The 16,568-nt window shown below is 58.6% G+C and overlaps 1 protein-coding gene across 1 annotated transcript in view; it reads left to right on the plus strand.

Annotated features, from left to right (window-relative positions):
* The first annotated feature begins 981 nt into the window (after nt 1–981).
* pik3ip1 (phosphoinositide-3-kinase interacting protein 1) overlaps nt 982–16,568 on the plus strand; it is a 70,808-nt gene continuing 55,221 nt past the window's right edge. The window contains exons 1-3 of the mRNA XM_041201917.1: nt 982–1,162; nt 14,840–14,968; nt 15,072–15,185. Coding sequence (XP_041057851.1) covers nt 1,060–1,162; nt 14,840–14,968; nt 15,072–15,185 — 346 coding nt within the window. The 5' untranslated portion in view covers nt 982–1,059. The remainder of the gene's footprint in view (nt 1,163–14,839; nt 14,969–15,071; nt 15,186–16,568) is intronic.

A 16,568-nucleotide genomic window follows, 5' to 3' on the forward strand; every position in this document is an offset into this window, starting at 1 on the left:
TGGAACAGCTTGTCTAGGGGCATGGCGAATACCATGGCACTGAAACTGCAATTTCCAGCAGAAGCACACGGTAGCAAGGCGATGCTGGAGCAGGAGAGTAGCGACCATCAACTGACCAGAGCAGACCTCAGTGAAGTACAAAGGCAAAGGAAAGAACACAGTGTGGTGATGAAAGCCAAGCTTGCAGGTTTAGCTCATAGATGAGGAACATTCACATTGAATGGAGATATACCTTCAACTCCCAGAAAGATAATGGGGGCCTTATGAAAAAAGAAAACCTATGATCATACTATGTAAGAACGGAATGAACACTCCCTCCAAAAGAAATGCCCATGGTGCACGAACAAAGTAGATGAGTTGTTGATAAGGAAAAGTTCAACTCAATGAAGTGCAAAAGTGATTCAAAAGTGTTTCAGAAAAAGTGATCCAAGTGCCAGAAACACAAAATATTACAAGTCCAACTCCAACCCAACCAAGCTTGCCCAAAGCAACTAAGCCCACCACTCCTCCGAATGTGACCAGACCGAGATCTGGAAGAATCGTGAAGCTTCCAGTCTGTCTGAAATACTTGAGGGATGTGTAATGTAAAGGTTTTCAGCACAACAAGGGTTAATGTAGATAAAAACAAAAAAACTGCGGATGCTGGAAATCCAAAACAAAAACAGAATTACCTGGAAAAACTCAGCAGGTCTGGCAGCATCGGCGGAGAAGAGTTGACGTTTCGAGTCCTCATGACCCTTCAACAGAGGAGAGAGAGTTGTATGGAGATACTATAAATTAACATGAAGTTAGCTCTTAGTCTCGGTCATTGTAAATAGTTATGTGTTACCAATAAACACTACTGTTCAAACTTACAAAGCTCTGAACCTCTTCCTGAGACCTACTGAACCCTAACAATAGGGCGAAGGGCATGGAGGAGAAAGGAGGGGGCGGGCCTGCTCCTTGATAGGCTGAGGGAGTTTTTAAGGACGTGCCACATATCAGCGGGCTCTAGGACCTGGTGGGAGTCGAGAGCAGAGCTTCTGCAAGAACGAGGTTGTTTATCAAGTTGGAGCTGAGATGGAAACGAGAAGAGAGAAAGAGAGAGGGACAGCCTTGGCTCTGCAGCTGGTGGCTCTAATCCTGCAGGGGATCCTGGCGTGTGGAATGGCCCAACGGCCAGGTAAATACTTGGGGGAGGGGAGAAAGGAGGAGGAGGAGGGAGGGGGGAGGGGAGAAAGGAGGAGGAGGGGGGGGGAGGGGAGAAAGGAGGAGGAGGAGGGAGGGGGGAGGGGAGAAAGGAGGAGGAGGGGGGGGGGAGGGGAGAAAGGAGGAGGAGGGGGGGGAGGGGAGAAAGGAGGAGGAGGGGGGGGAGGGGAGAAAGGAGGAGGAGGAGGGGGGAGGGGAGAAAGGAGGAGGAGGAGGGGAGGGGAGAAAGGAGGAGGAGGAGGGGAGGGGAGAAAGGAGGAGGAGGGGAGAAAGGGGGGGGAGGGGAGAAAGGAGGAGGAGGGGGGAGGGGAGAAAGGAGGAGGAGGGGGGAGGGGAGAAAGGAGGAGGAGGGAGGGGGAGGGGAGATAGGAGGAGGAGGGGGGAGGGGAGAAAGGAGGGGGAGGGGAGAAAGGGGGGGAGGGGAGAAAGGAGGAGGAGGGGGGAGGGGAGAAAGGAGGAGGGGGGAGGGGAGAAAGGAGGAGGGGGGAGGGGAGAAAGGAGGAGGAGGGAGGGGGAGGGGAGAAAGGAGGAGGAGGGAGGGGGAGGGGAGAAAGGAGGAGGAGGGAGGGGGAGGGGAGAAAGGAGGGGGAGGAGGGAGGGGAGAAAGGAGGAGGGAGGTGGGAGGGGAGAAAGGAGGAGGGGGGAGGGGAGAAAGGAGGAGGAGGGAGGTGGGAGGGGAGAAAGAAGGAGGAGGCGGAGGGAGGGGGGAGAAAGGAGGAGGGAGATGGAGGGGAGAACGAAGGAGGAGGGAGAGGGGGGAGAGAGATGGAGGGAGGGAGGGAGAGGGTGGAGGGAGGGAGGGAGAGGGTGGAGGGAGGGAGGGAGAGGGTGGAGGGAGGAGGAGGGAGGAAGGGAGAAGGGGGAGAGAGGAGGGGGGAGAGAGGGGGGGAGAGAGGGGGAGGGGGAGAGAGAGAGAAGAGAGGAGCGGGGGGGAGAGAGGAGCGGGGGGGAGAGAGGAGGAGGAGGGAGGGAGAGGGTGGAGAAGAGGAGGAGGGAGGGGGGAAGAGGAGGAGGAGGGAGGGAGAGAGGAGAGCAGAGGAGGACGGAGGGAGGGGGGAGAGACAGGGGGGGAGAGAGGAGGAGGGAGGGGGAGGGGGGAGAGAGGAGGAGGGAGGGGGAGGGGGGAGAGAGGAGGAGGGAGGGGAGGGGGAGAGAGGAGGAGGGAGGGGGGAGAGAGGAGGAGGGAGGGAGGAGGAGGGAGGGAGCGGGGGAGAGAGGAGGAGGAGGGAGGGAGAGGGGGGAGAGAGGAGGAGGAGGGAGGGAGAGGGGGAGAGAGGAGGAGGAGGGAGGGAGAGGGGGGAGAGAGGAGGAGGAGGAGGGAGGGAGAGGGGGGAGAGAGGAGGAGGAGGAGGGAGGGAGAGGGGGGAGAGAGGAGGAGGAGGAGGAGGGAGGGAGGGGGGAGAGAGGAGGAGGAGGGAGGGAGAGGGGGGAGAGCGGAGGAGGAGGGAGGGAGAGGGGGGAGAGAGGAGGAGGAGGGAGGGAGAGGGGGGAGAGAGGAGGAGGAGAGAGGGGAGAGAGGAGGAGGAGGAGGGAGGGAGAGAGGGGAGAGGGGGAGAGAGGAGGAGGAGGAGAGAGGGAGAGGGGGAGAGAGGAGGAGGGAGGGAGAGGGGGGAGAGAGGAGGAGGGAGGGAGAGGGAGGGAGAGGGGGGAGGGAGAGGGGAGAGAGGAGAGGGAGGGAGAGGAGGAGGGAGAGAGGGAGAGGGGAGGGGGAGGGAGAGGGGGAGAGAGGGGGAGGGGGGAGAAGAGGAGGAGGAGGGAGGGGGAGGAGGGGAGGGGGGAGAAGAGGAGGAGGAGGGAGGGGGAGGGGGGAGAAGAGGAGGAGGAGGGAGGGAGATGGGGGAGAGAAGAGGGGGAGGGGGAGAAGAGGAGGAGGAGGGAGGGAGATGGGGAGAGAGGAGGAGGAAGGGAGAGGGGGGAGAGAGGAGGAAGAGGGGGGAGAGAGGAGGAGGGGGGAGAGAGGAGGAGGGGGTAGAGAGGAGGAGGGGGTAGAGAGGAGGAGGGGGAGAAGAGGAGGGGGGAGAGAGGAGGAGGGGGAGAAGAGGAGGAGGGAGGGAGAGGGGGGAGAAGAGGAGGAGGAGGGAGGGGGAGAGAAGAGGGGGGAGGGGGAGAAGAGGAGGAGGAGGGAGGGTGATGGGGGAGAGAAGAGGGGGAGGGGGGAGAAGAGGAGGAGGAGGAAGGGAGAGGGGGGAGAGAGGAGGAGGAGGAGTGGGGAGAGAGGAGGAGGAGGAGGGGGGAGAGAGGAGGAGGGGGGGAGAGAGGATGGGGGGAGGGAGAGGAGGAGGGGGGAGAGAGGATGGAGGGAAGAGAGAGGAGGGGGAGAGAGGAGGAGGAGGGGGGAGAGAGGAGGAGGAGGGGAGAGAGGAGGAGGAGGGGGAGAGAGGAGGAGGGGAGAGAGAGGAGGAGGGGGGAGAGCGGGTAGAGAGGAGGAGGTGGGGAGAGAGGAGGAGGAGGTGGGGAGAGAGAGGAGGAGGGGGGAGGGAGAGGAGGAGGGGGGAGAGAGGAGGAGGAGGGAGAGCGGGTAGAGAGGAGGAGGGGGGAGAGAGGAGGAGGAGGGAGGGAGAGCGGGTAGAGAGGAGGAGGGGGGAGAGAGGAGGAGGAGGGGGGAGGAGGGGGGAGCGAGGACGAGGAGGGGGGAGAGAGGAGGAGGAGGGGAAGAGAGGAAGAGGGAGGGGGAGGGAGGGAGAGGGGGGAGAGAGGAGGAGGAGGGGAGGCGGGAGAGGGGCGAGAGGGGGGAGGGGGAGAGGGGGTGGGGGGAGGAGGGAGGGAGGGAGAGAGGAGGGGAGAGAGGGGGAGAGAAGAGGGAGAGGGGGGAGAGAAGAGGGAGAGGGGGGAGAGAGGAGGAGGGAGGGAGAGGGGGAGAGAAGAGGAGGAGGAGGAGGGAGGGAGAGGGGGAGAGAAGAGGAGGAGGAGGGAGGGAGAGGGGGAGAGAAGAGGAGGAGGAGGGAGGGAGAGGGGGGAGAGAAGAGGAGGAGGAGGAGGGAGGGAGGGGGAGAGAGGAGGAGGGAGAGAGAGGGGGGAGAGAGGAGTAGGAGGGAGGGAGGGGGAGAGAGGAGGGAGGGAGGGGAGGAGGAGGGAGAGGGGGAGGGGGGAAAGGGGAGTGGAGGAAGAGGAGAGGCGAGTGGGGGGAGGGAGAGAGGAGGAGGGAGGGAGAGGAGAGAGGGGGGAGAGAGAGGAGGAGGTGGGAGAGAGAGGGGAGAGAGAGGAGGAGGAGGGGGGAGAGGAGGAGGAGGGAGGGAGAGGGAGAGAGTGGAGGAGGAGGGAGAGAGTGGAGGATGAGGGAGAGAGTGGAGGATGAGGGAGAGAGTGGAGGATGAGGGAGAGAGGGGAGGATGAGGGAGAGAGGGGAGGATGAGGGAGAGAGGGGAGGATGAGGGAGAGAGGGGAGGATGAGGGAGAGAGTGGTGGAGGAGGGAGAGAGTGGAGGATGAGGGAGAGAGTGGAGGATGAGGGAGAGAATGGAGGAGGAGGGAGAGAGTGGAGGATGAGGGAGAGAGTGGAGGATGAGGGAGAGAGTGGAGGATGAGGGAGAGAGTGGAGGAGGAGGGAGAGAGTGGTGGAGGAGGGAGAGAGTGGTGGAGGAGGGAGAGAGTGGTGGAGGAGGGAGAGAGTGGTGGAGGAGGGAGAGAGTGGTGGAGGAGGGAGAGAGTGGTGGAGGAGGGAGAGAGTGGTGGAGGAGGGAGAGAGTGGTGGAGGAGGGAGAGAGTGGTGGAGGAGGGAGAGAGTGGAGGAGGAGGGAGAGAGTGGAGGAGGAGGGAGAGAGTGGAGGAGGAGGGAGAGAGTGGAGGATGAGGGAGAGAGTGGAGGAGGAGGGAGAGAGTGGAGGAGGAGGGAGAGAGTGGAGGAGGAGGGAGAGAGTGGAGGAGGAGGGAGAGAGTGGAGGAGGAGGGAGAGAGTGGAGGCGGAGGGAGAGAGTGGAGGCGGAGGGAGAGAGTGGAGGCGGAGGGAGAGAGTGGAGGAGGAGGGAGAGAGTGGAGGAGGAGGGAGAGAGTGGAGGAGGAGGGAGAGAGTGGAGGAGGAGGGAGAGAGTGGTGGAGGAGGGAGAGAGTGGTGGAGGAGGGAGAGAGTGGTGGAGGAGGGAGAGAGTGGTGGAGGAGGGAGAGAGTGGTGGAGGAGGGAGAGAGTGGTGGAGGGGGGAGAGAGTGGTGGAGGGGGGAGAGAGTGGTGGAGGGGGGAGAGAGTGGTGGAGGGGGGAGAGAGTGGTGGAGGGGGGAGAGAGTGGTGGAGGGGGGAGAGAGTGGTGGAGGGGGGAGAGAGTGGTGGAGGGGGGAGAGAGTGGTGGAGGGGGGGAGAGAGTGGTGGAGGGGGGGAGAGAGTGGTGGAGGGGGGAGAGAGTGGTGGAGGGGGAGAGAGTGGTGGAGGGGGGAAGAGAGTGGTGGAGGGGGGAGAGAGTGGTGGAGGGGGGAGAGAGTGGTGGAGGGGGGAGAGAGTGGTGGAGGGGGGAGAGAGTGGTGGAGGGGGGAGAGAGTGGTGGAGGGGGGAGAGAGTGGTGGAGGGGGGAGAGAGTGGTGGAGGGGGGAGAGAGTGGTGGAGGGGGGAGAGAGGAGAGAGGGAGAAGGAGGGAGAGGGGGAGGGAGAGGGAGAGGGGGAGGGGGGAGTGGGGGAGTGGGGGGAGAGGGGAGGGGGGAGTGGGGGAAGAGGAGGGTGGGGAGTGGAGGAAGAGGGGAGGGGGGTGGGGAGTAGGGGAGAGGGGGGAGAGAGGAGGAGGAAAGGGGGAGGTGGGGGAGAGAGGAGGAGGGAGGGAGAGGGGAGAGAGAGAGGAGGAGGTGGGAGGGAGGGGGAGAGAGAGGAAGAGGGATGGAGTGGAGAGAGGGGAGAGAGAGGAGGAGGAAGGGAGGGGAGAGAGAGGGAGAGAGAGGAGGAGGGAAGGAGGGAGAGAGGAGGAGGGAGGGAGGGGAGAGAGAGGAGGAGGGAGGGAGGGGAGAGAGAGGAGGAGGGAGGGAGGGGAGAGAGAGGAGGAGGGAGGGAGGGGAGAGAGAGGAGGAGGGAGGGAGGGGAGAGAGAGGAGGAGGGAGGGAGGGAGGGGAGAGAGAGGAGGAGGGAGGGAGGGAGGGGAGAGAGAGGAGGAGGGAGGGAGGGAGGGGAGAGAGAGGAGGAGGGAGGGAGGGGAGAGAGAGGAGGAGGGAGGGAGGGGAGAGAGAGGAGGAGGGAGGGAGGGGAGAGAGAGGAGGAGGGAGGGAGGGGAGAGAGAGGAGGAGGGAGGGAGGGGAGAGGGGGAGAGAGAGGAGGAGGGAGGGAGGGGAGAGAGGGGAGAGAGAGGAGGAGGGAGAGAGGGGAGAGAGAGGAGGAGGGAGTGGAGGAGGAGGGAGGGAGTGGGGAGAGAGTGGAGGAGGAGGGAGGGAGTGGGGAGAGAGTGGAGGACGAGGAGGAGGGGGGAGAGAGTGGTGGAGGGGGGAGAGAGTGGTGGAGGGGGGAGAGAGTGGTGGAGGGGGGAGAGAGTGGAGGGGGGAGAGAGGAGAGAGGGAGAAGGAGGGAGAGGGGGAGGGAGAGGGAGAGGGGGAGGGGGGAGTGGGGGAGTGGGGGAGAGGGGAGGGGGGAGTGGGGGAAGAGGAGGGTGGGGAGTGGAGGAAGAGGGGAGGGGGGGTGGGGAGTAGGGGAGAGGGGGGAGAGAGGAGGAGGAAAGGGGGAGGTGGGGGAGAGAGGAGGAGGGAGGGAGAGGGGAGAGAGAGAGGAGGAGGTGGGAGGGAGGGGGAGAGAGAGGAAGAGGGATGGAGTGGAGAGAGGGGAGAGAGAGGAGGAGGAAGGGAGGGGAGAGAGAGGGGAGAGAGAGGAGGAGGGAAGGAGGGGAGAGAGGAGGAGGGAGGGAGGGGAGAGAGAGGAGGAGGGAGGGAGGGGAGAGAGAGGAGGAGGGAGGGAGGGGAGAGAGAGGAGGAGGGAGGGAGGGGAGAGAGAGGAGGAGGGAGGGAGGGAGGGGAGAGAGAGGAGGAGGGAGGGAGGGAGGGGAGAGAGAGGAGGAGGGAGGGAGGGAGGGGAGAGAGAGGAGGAGGGAGGGAGGGGAGAGAGAGGAGGAGGGAGGGAGGGGAGAGAGAGGAGGAGGGAGGGAGGGGAGAGAGAGGAGGAGGGAGGGAGGGGAGAGAGAGGAGGAGGGAGGGAGGGGAGAGGGGGAGAGAGAGGAGGAGGGAGGGAGGGGAGAGAGGGGAGAGAGAGGAGGAGGGAGAGAGGGGAGAGAGAGGAGGAGGGAGTGGAGGAGGAGGGAGGGAGTGGGGAGAGAGTGGAGGAGGAGGGAGGGAGTGGGGAGAGAGTGGAGGACGAGGAGGAGGGGGGAGAGAGTGGAGGAGGGAGGGAGAGGAGAGGGGGAGGGAGAGGAGAGGGGAGAGAGGAGAGGAGGGAGGAGGAGAGGGAGAGGAGGAGGGGGAGAGGGGAGTGGGGGAAGGGGAGAGGCGAGTGGGGGGAGGTGGAGCGGAGGAGGGAGGGGGAGGAGAGAGGGGAGAGAGTGGAGGAGGAGGGAGAAAGTGGAGGATGAGGGAGAAAGTGGAGGATGAGGGAGAGGGTGGAGGAGGAGGGAGAGGGTGGAGGAGGAGGGAGAGAGTGGAGGAGGAGGAGGAGGGAGAGAGTGGAGGAGGAGGAGGAGGGAGAGAGAGGAGGAGGAGGGAGAGAGAGAGGAGGAGGGAGAGAGAGAGGAGGAGGGAGAGAGAGAGAGGAGGAGGAGGGAGAGAGAGGAGGAGGAGGAGGGAGAGAGAGAGGAGGAGGAGGAGGGAGAGAGAGGAGGAGGAGGAGGGAGAGAGAGAGGAGGAGGAGGAGGGAGAGAGAAGAGGAGGAGGAGGAGGGAGAGAGAGAGGAGGAGGGAGAGAGAGAGGAGGAGGAGGAGGGAGAGGGAGGAGGAGGAGGGAGAGAGGATGATGAGGAGGAGGGAGTGGGGGGAGAGAGAGGAGAGAGAGAGGAGGAGGAGGGAGGGTGCGGAGAGAGGGGAGAGAGAGGAGGAGGAGGAGGGAGGGTGAGGAGAGAGGGGAGAGAGAGGAGGAGGAGGAGGGAGGGTGAGGAGAGAGGGGAGAGAGAGGAGGAGGAGGAGGGAGGGAGAGGAGAGAGGGGAGAGAGAGGAGGAGGAGGGAGAGGGGGAGGGAGAGGGAGAGGAGGAGGGAGAGGGGGAGGGGGGAGTGGGGGAGTGGGGGGAGAGGGGAGGGGGGAGTGGGGGAAGAGGAGAGTGGGGGTGGGGAGTGGAGGAAGAGGGGAGGGGGGGTGGGGAGTAGGGGAGAGGGGGGAGAGAGGAGGAGGAAAGGGGGAGGTGGGGGAGAGAGGAGGAGGGAGGGAGAGGGGAGAGAGAGAGAGGAGGAGGTGGGAGGGAGGGGGAGAGAGAGGAAGAGGGATGGAATGGAGAGAGGGGAGAGAGAGGAGGAGGAAGGGAGGGGAGAGAGAGGGGAGAGAGAGGAGGAGGGAGGGAGGGGAGAGAGGAGGAGGGAGGGAGGGGAGAGAGAGGAGGAGGGAGGGAGGGGAGAGAGAGGAGGAGGGAGGGAGGGGAGAGAGAGGAGGAGGGAGGGAGGGGAGAGAGAGGAGGAGGGAGGGAGGGGAGAGAGAGGAGGAGGGAGGGAGGGGAGAGAGGGGAGAGAGAGGAGGAGGGAGGGAGGGGAGAGAGAGGGGAGAGAGTGGAGGAGGAGGGAGGGAGTGGGGAGAGAGTGGAGGAGGAGGGAGGGAGTGGGGAGAGAGTGGAGGACGAGGAGGAGGGGGGAGAGAGTGGAGGAGGGAGGGAGAGGAGAGGAGGAGGGAGGGAGAGGGGAGAGAGGAGAGGAGGAAGGAGGGAGGGAGAGGAGGAGAGGGAGAGGAGGAGGGGGAGAGGGGAGTGGGGGAAGGGGAGAGGCGAGTGGGGGGAGGTGGAGCGGAGGAGGGAGGGGGAGGAGAGAGGGGAGAGAGTGGAGGAGGAGGGAGAAAGTGGAGGATGAGGGAGAAAGTGGAGGAGGAGGGAGAGGGTGGAGGAGGAGGGAGAGGGTGGAGGAGGAGGGAGAGGGTGGAGGAGGAGGGAGAGGGTGGAGGAGGAGGGAGAGGGTGGAGGAGGAGGGAGAGGGTGGAGGAGGAGGGAGAGAGTGGAGGAGGAGGAGGAGGGAGAGAGTGGAGGAGGAGGAGGAGGGAGAGAGAGGAGGAGGAGAGAGAGGAGAGAGAAGGAGGGAGAGAGAGAGGAGGAGGGAGAGAGAGAGGAGGAGGAGGGAGAGAGAGAGGAGGAGGAGGGAGAGAGAGAGGAGGAGGAGGGAGAGAGAGAGGAGGAGGAGGGAGAGAGAGAGGAGGAGGAGGAGGGAGAGAGAAGAGGAGGAGGAGGAGGGAGAGAGAGAGGAGGAGGGAGAGAGAGAGGAGGAGGAGGAGGGAGAGGAGGAGGAGGAGGGAGAGGGAGGAGGAGGAGGGAGAGAGGATGATGAGGAGGAGGGAGTGGGGAGAGAGAGGAGAGAGAGAGGAGGAGGAGGGAGGGTGAGGAGAGAGGGGAGAGAGAGGAGGAGGAGGAGGGAGGGTGAGGAGAGAGGGGAGAGAGAGGAGGAGGAGGAGGGAGGGAGAGGAGAGAGGGGAGAGAGAGGAGGAGGAGGGAGAGGGGAGAGAGTGGAGGAGGAAGGAGGGAGAGGGGAGAGAGTGGAGGAGGAGGGAGGGAGGGGGAGAGAGTGGAGGAGGATGAGGGAGAGGGGAGAGAGTGGAGGAGGAGGTGGAATGGGGAAGGGGAAGAAGGGGGACGGAGGGGGAAGGCGGGAGGGATGGGGAAGGAGGAGGGAGGGTGGGGGAAGGGGAGAGGGGGGAGAGGAGAGGAGGAGGAGGAGGAGGGAGGGAGAGGGGAGAGAGAGGAGGGGGAGGTGGAAGGAGGAAGGGGGGACGGAGAGGGAAGGCGGGAGGGATGGGGAAGGAGGAGGGAGGGAGGGGGAAGGAGGAAGGTGGGAAGGGAGAGGGAAGGGGAGAGGGGAGGGGGAGGAGGAGGAGGGAAGGGGAGAGAGGAGGGGGAGGAGGAGGAGGAGGAAGAGGCTGGAGGGGGAAGGGGAGAGAGGGAAAGAGGGGGAAGGGGGAAGGGGAGGGGAGAGGGGGAAGAAGGGAGGAGGAGGGAGGGGTGAGGTGGGAGGGAGGGGTAAGGAGGGAGGGGGAGGGAGGAGGGAAGGGGAAGGAGGAGGGAGGGAGGGGGAAGAATGGGGGAGGGAAGGGAGGGGGAGCGGAGGAGGAGGAGGGAGAGGAGGGGGAGGGGGAAGGATGGGAGGGGGAGGGGGAGGAGGAGGGGAAGTAAGGAGAGGAGGAAGGGAAGGGGGAGAGGGTGGAGAGAGAGTGGGGAGGGGGGTAGGGGGAAGGGGTAGGGGGTAGGACACAGGGAGAGGAGGAGGGGGGAGCGGAGGAGGAGGAGGAAGGAAGGGGGAGGGAGGAAGGAGGGAGGGGGTTAAGGGGAGGGGGGATGGGAGAAGAGAAGGAGGGGGCGAGGAGGGGAGGGGAGGGGAGGGAGGGGAGTGAAGTGGGGAGAGAAGAAGGAGGGAGGGAGAGAGGGAGAGTGGAGAAGGAGGGAGGGGGAGGGGAGAAGGAGGGAGGGGGGAGGGGAGAAGGAGGGAGGGAGGAGGGAGGGGAGAAGGAGGGAGGGTGAGGGTGAAGGAAGGAAGGAGGGAGGGGGAGGGGGGAGAAGGAGGGAAGGAGAGGGGAGAAGGGGCGGGGAGGGGAGAAGGAGTGAGGGGGGAGGGGAGAAGGGGGGGAGAAGGAGGGAGGGGGTAAAGGGCAGGGGTGTAGAGGGGAAGGAGTGGGGTGGGAGATGGGGGAGATTGGAGAAGGGGAGGGGAGCAGGGGGAGGGAGGGGGCGGGGGGGGCGAAGGTGAAGGGGTGGGGAAGGGAGGGGGAGGCTTAGTGGGTGACGGGGTAGGGGAGAGAGGGGGAGGAGTTAGAGGGCGAGGGGTTGGGGGTGGGGGAGAGGGGGGAGGGGGGAGTGTTTAGAGGGGATGGGGGGGGCGGGGGGGGGGGCGAGAGCAGGGAGAGGGGAGGGGTTAGAAGGGGTGGGGTTAGATGGGGAGGGGTTAGAGGAGGCGGGGTGAGGAGGTGGGGAAGGGGAGGAGGAGGGGGGCGGGGAAGGGGAGGAGGGTGGTGCGGAAGGGGGAGGAGGAGGGTGGTGGGGAAGTGGAGCAGGGTGTGGGGCGTGAGGAGGAGGGAGGTGGTGCACGAGGAAGGGGGAGGGGCAGGGAGGTGTAGTAGTCGGGTGAGGGGAGGCAGGAGGGAGGGGGTGGGAGGAGAGTGAGGGGGGGTGAGAGGAGGGAGGGGCAGGGCCAGATGGAGGAGGCAGGGCAGGGAGGGGGTGAGGAGGAGGAGGAGGAGGGAAAGGGGGTGGGGTAACGGGGGCAGGAGAGGAGGAGGAGTGGGGGATGGAGAGGGGAGCCTGAATCTCCATGGCTTTTGGCAGGTGAGTGCTGAAGCAGCAGAGCCCAAATCTCCCTTGTGTTTGGTGGGGGTGTGGTTTGGGGATTGGCCTCCTTGAGTTTTTTTAATATTCTGTCACAGCTTGTGGGCATCATTGGCATGTCAGTCCCTGAGAAGGTGGTGATGAACTGTCTTCTTCAACTGCTGCAGTCCATGTGGTTTAGGTACATCCACAGTGCTTTGGGGTGAGTTCTAGACTTTTGACACAGTGACAGTGAAGGAATGACAATATACTTCCAAGTCAGGATGGTGAGTGAATTGGAGGGGAACTTCCAGGTGGTGGTGTTGCCATGCATCTGCGTCCCTTGTCCTTCTAGGTGTCCCTCTGCACGTTGCCCTCGAGGTGGCTGTGGTGGGGAAGAGACCGTTGTTCACCTCCTTGTAGATTGTGTCTTTGCGAAGAAGGTCTGGAGAAAGATGCAGTGGTTTCTGTCGAGGTTCATCCCGAGCAGTTCTGTAACAGAGGACTCTGTGCTCTATGGGCTGTTCCCAGGGACACACGCCGAGACAAACATCAACTGCAGCTGGAGGATCATCAACTCGGTGAAAGACGCTCTTTGGTCTGCCAGAAATTTGTTGGTTTTCCAGCGCAAAGAGTTGTCCCCGACCGAGTGTTGCAGACTGGCACATTCCAAGGTCCAGGACTATGTGCTGAGGGACACAGTTAAGCTTGGGGCAGCCACCACAAAGGCGCAATGGGGAAGGGTCACTGCCTAAGACCTTTCTGCCATAGTACACTGAGGGGCTGGGAAATGTAAAGAGCCCCTCAGGCTGTACAGCTTAAAATGAATGTCTGCCAATGATTGTAATATTCATTGTTTGTACTTGTGATTCACGTTGTAAAAGTTGAACCTGATTGTATTTTTGTAATGGTGATATTGAAATGGTTCTAAATGTTTTTGAAGATTTATAAATAAAGTATATTTTGCAGAAAAAAAGTCCCTTGTCCTTCTAGGTGGTAGAGGTCGTGGGTTTGGAAAGTGCTGTCAAAAGAGCCTTGATGAATTGCTGCAGTGCGACTTGTATATAGGGCACACTGCTGCTACTGTGTGTCGGTGGTGGAGGGAGTGAATGTTTGCGGATGGGGCTCCAGTCAAGCGGGCTGCTTTATCCTGGATGGTATCTAGCTTCGAATTTAGTCGGAGCTGCACTCATTCAGGCAAGTGGGAAGTATTCCATCCCACTCCTGACTTCTGCCTTGTAGTTGTTGGACAGACTTTGGGGCAATAGGAGATGAGTTATTTGTCACAGAATTCCCAGCCTCTGACCTGCTTTTGTAGTCAAAGTATTTATATGGCTAGTCCAGATCAGTTCCTGGTCAATGGTAAACCCAAGATGTTGATAGTGGGGATTTCAGTGGTGGTAATGTCATTTAATGTCAAGGGGCGATGGTTAGATTCTCTCTTGTTGGAGATTGTCATTGCCTGGCACTTGTGTGGCGTGAATGTCTTGCTGCATTTAGACATGGATTGCTTCAGTATCTGAGGAGTTGCGAATGGTGCTGAACATTGTGCAATCATTAGCGAACATCCCCACTTCTGATCTTATTTTTATTTTATCCACTCGTGGGAAGTGGATGTTGCTGGCTAGGCCAGCATTTATTACTCATCCCTAATTGCCCATTTAAAAGTCAACCACATTGCTGTGGGCATGGAGTCACATGTATGTCAGACCAGGTAAGGACAACAGATTTCCTTCCCTAAATGGCATTAGTGAATCAGGTGGGTTTTTCTGACAATTGGCAATGGTTTCGTGGTCATCATCAGACTTTTAATTCCAGATTTTGATGGAAGGAAGGTCATTGATGAAGCAGCCGAAGGTGGTTGGGCCGAGGACACTACCCTGAGGAACTCCTGCAGTGGTGTCGTGGCTGACCTCCAACAACCACAACCATTTGCAGCTCTTGGCATGCCCTACTGCACTTTTCATTGAGCCAGGGTTTATGAAAATGGTAAACAAAGGGAACGCAATGTTTCTACCCTCTTGAACTCTAATAACGCCACCTAACTGAAGTGGCCCAGAAACATTGCATTTCATTGCAGATTCCTTGTCACAAAATCCATTTTAAACCTTATCTTTGGCCACTCTCATCCCTGTGGTTTTTTATGTGGTACTTTGTCAAACACTTTCTTAAAACTTGTATAGACAACATCCATTGCATTCCTCCTTAACCCTAACCTTCTGTTATTTCATCAAAAAATCCAATTAGATTAGATAAGCACAATCGACTTTTTACAAATCTGGCTCTCCTTGTTGGCTCTAAAACTTTACCTACCACTGATGTTAAACTAACTGCTATATCATTGTCAGCACTGTCCTTTACACCCTTTCTTGAATAAGGGTATAATATTTGTCACTCTCCAATTCTCTGGCACCTTCTCCCTTATCGACAGAAGATTGGAAAATCATGGCAAGCCTTCTACTATATACATCTCACAAGAGCACACAAGAATTAGGAGCCGGAGTAGGCCACTTCCCCCACTTCCTTTAGCAATCTCGGATGCAAGCTACCCTGACCAGCTGATTTAACCACTCTAAGCTTAGCCAGCCTTTCCAGTACCTCCTGCCTCAATTTTCAACCCATTAATTACCTCTCCCACTTCTGCTTATCAGATTCTTCTTCCTTAGTAAGCACTGATACAAAGTACTGATTAAGTATTCTAATCCTTGTCGTGAGCGTCCAAGCACATATCACCCTCGTCATCCCTAATACCAGGCAGCAGTGATCCTTGTGCTCCTATATGCATTGGAGACTGGACAACTTACAGCAAATACCTTAAAGCACATCTGTCTTAGGGAGAGTGCTAGAATCTATTAAGGAGGTTATAGCAGGATACTTAGAAAATCGCGATTTGATCAGGCAGAGCCAACATGGCTTTGTGAAAGGGAAATTGTGTTTAGCTAATTTATTAAGAGTTTCTTGGGGAAGTAACAAGCAGGATGGATAAAGGGGAACCAGTAGATGTGGTACACTTGGGTTTCCAAAAGGCATTTGATAAGATTCCACATCAAAGGCTACTACATGAGAGAACATGGTGTAGTGGGTAACATATTAGCATGGTTAAAGGATTGAATAGCTAGCAGGAAGCAGAGAGTAGGGATAAATGGGTCTTTTTCAGGTTGACAAGTTGTAGCTAGTGGCATGCCACAGGGATCAGTGCTGGCTTCTCAACTATTTACAATCTACATGAATAATTTGGGTAGCACTGGATGCTATGGGGAGTTTCTGGGGGCTGAGTCTGACACTGGGAATAATAATGGCTGAGTTATATTGTGATTGTTCCATCAATTATTTATTATTTTATTGCAGACTGTATCCAGTCCAATGGGATAAGTTACAGAGGGGAGCAGCAAATTACATCACAAGGAATGAATTGTGCAAACTGGATGCACAGTGAGCGTGATTATAACTTGGCTCTGTATCCAGACAGCATAGCAGGTATTGAGAGTAACTTTTAAGTATGGAACATCTTTTCTATGTTAATCTGAGAAAACATGGTAGCTTTAATCTAACTATGTCAAAATGTTATGAAAACCAACAGGTGTGGGAGACCACCATTTCTGTCGAAATCCAGATGACGTGGATGGGCCCTGGTGTTATGTGTCTGGTGAGGGAAGACCAGTTCGACAACCCTGTAGCATTCCAAGATGTAATAGTAAGGCAGATCTTTAATGTCACATAAATTCTATGCAGTGTTCAACTCCTATGTACTGAATATGGCATTGAGCATGTGAGAGGGGTTGGATGTTTCCTAGAGGGGGCCACTGAGGGTGACAGCAGTACTTGTGTAATTAAACTGCCTTTATGAACAGTGGAAGTGAAAGGTAGTATCATCAAGTTAAAAGAAAGGGCAAAGAACAGGAGAACTTCTGCAGATTGGGAGCAATGTAAAGAATAGCAAAGGGATATAATAAAATTAGAAAAAACTACAAAAAGAGATTAAGCAGAAAAATCTGAGAGAGATATCTGGGGTAACAGTAAATATTTTTCTAGGAATATTGAGAAGAAGAGGGTGATTAAGAATAATGTGGACCCCTTAAAGATAGGAAACAAAAACAGAATTACCTGGAAAAACTCAGCAGGTCTGGCAGCATCGGCGGAGAAGAAAAGAGTTGAAGTTTCGAGTCCTCATGACCCTTCGACAGAACATGAGTGAGTCCAAGAAAGAGTTGAAATATAAGCTGGTTTAAGGTGTGTGTGTGGGGGGCGGAGAGATAGAGAGACAAAGAGGTGGAGCGGGGGGGCGGGGGTGTGGTTGTAGGGACAAACAAGCAGTGATAGAAGCAGCTCATCAAAAGATGTCAACGACAATAGTACAATAGAACACATAGGTGTTAAAATTAAAGTTGGTGATATTATCTAAACGAATGTGCTAATTAAGAATGGATGGTAGGGCACTCAAGGTATAGCTCTAGTGGGGTTTTTTTTTTATATAATGGAAATAGGTGGGAAAAGGAAAATCTTTATAATTTATTGGGAAAAAAAAAGGGAAGGGGGAAACAGAAAGGGGGTGGGGATGGGGGAGGGAGCTTACGACCTAAAGTTGTTGAATTCAATATTCAGTCCGGAAGGCTGTAAAGTCCCTAGTCGGAAGATGAGGTGTTGTTCCTCCAGTTTGCGTTGGGCTTCACTGGAACAATGCAGCAAGCCAAGGACAGACATGTGGGCAAGAGAGCAGGGTGGAGTGTTGAAATGGCAAGCGACAGGGAGGTTTGGGTCATTCTTGCGGACAGACCGCAGGTGTTCTGCAAAGCGGTCGCCCAGTTTACGTTTGGTCTCTCCAATGTAGAGGAGACCACATTGGGAGCAACGAATGCAGTAGACTAAGTTGGGGGAAATGCAAGTGAAATGCTGCTTCACTTGAAAGGAGTGTTTGGGTCCTTGGTCCTCACACCCCGCTTCCTGTAAGGACTCCATCCCATTCTCTCAGTTCCTTCACCTCCGTCGCATCTGGGGTTGAATTTTCTTCTATCACCCTTTTCAGGCAGTGCACTCCAGATCCTAACCACTCACTGCTTAAAATTTTTTTCTTTATGTT

Source organism: Carcharodon carcharias, chromosome 13, assembly GCF_017639515.1.
Source record: "Carcharodon carcharias isolate sCarCar2 chromosome 13, sCarCar2.pri, whole genome shotgun sequence".
Classification (NCBI taxonomy): domain Eukaryota; kingdom Metazoa; phylum Chordata; class Chondrichthyes; order Lamniformes; family Lamnidae; genus Carcharodon; species Carcharodon carcharias.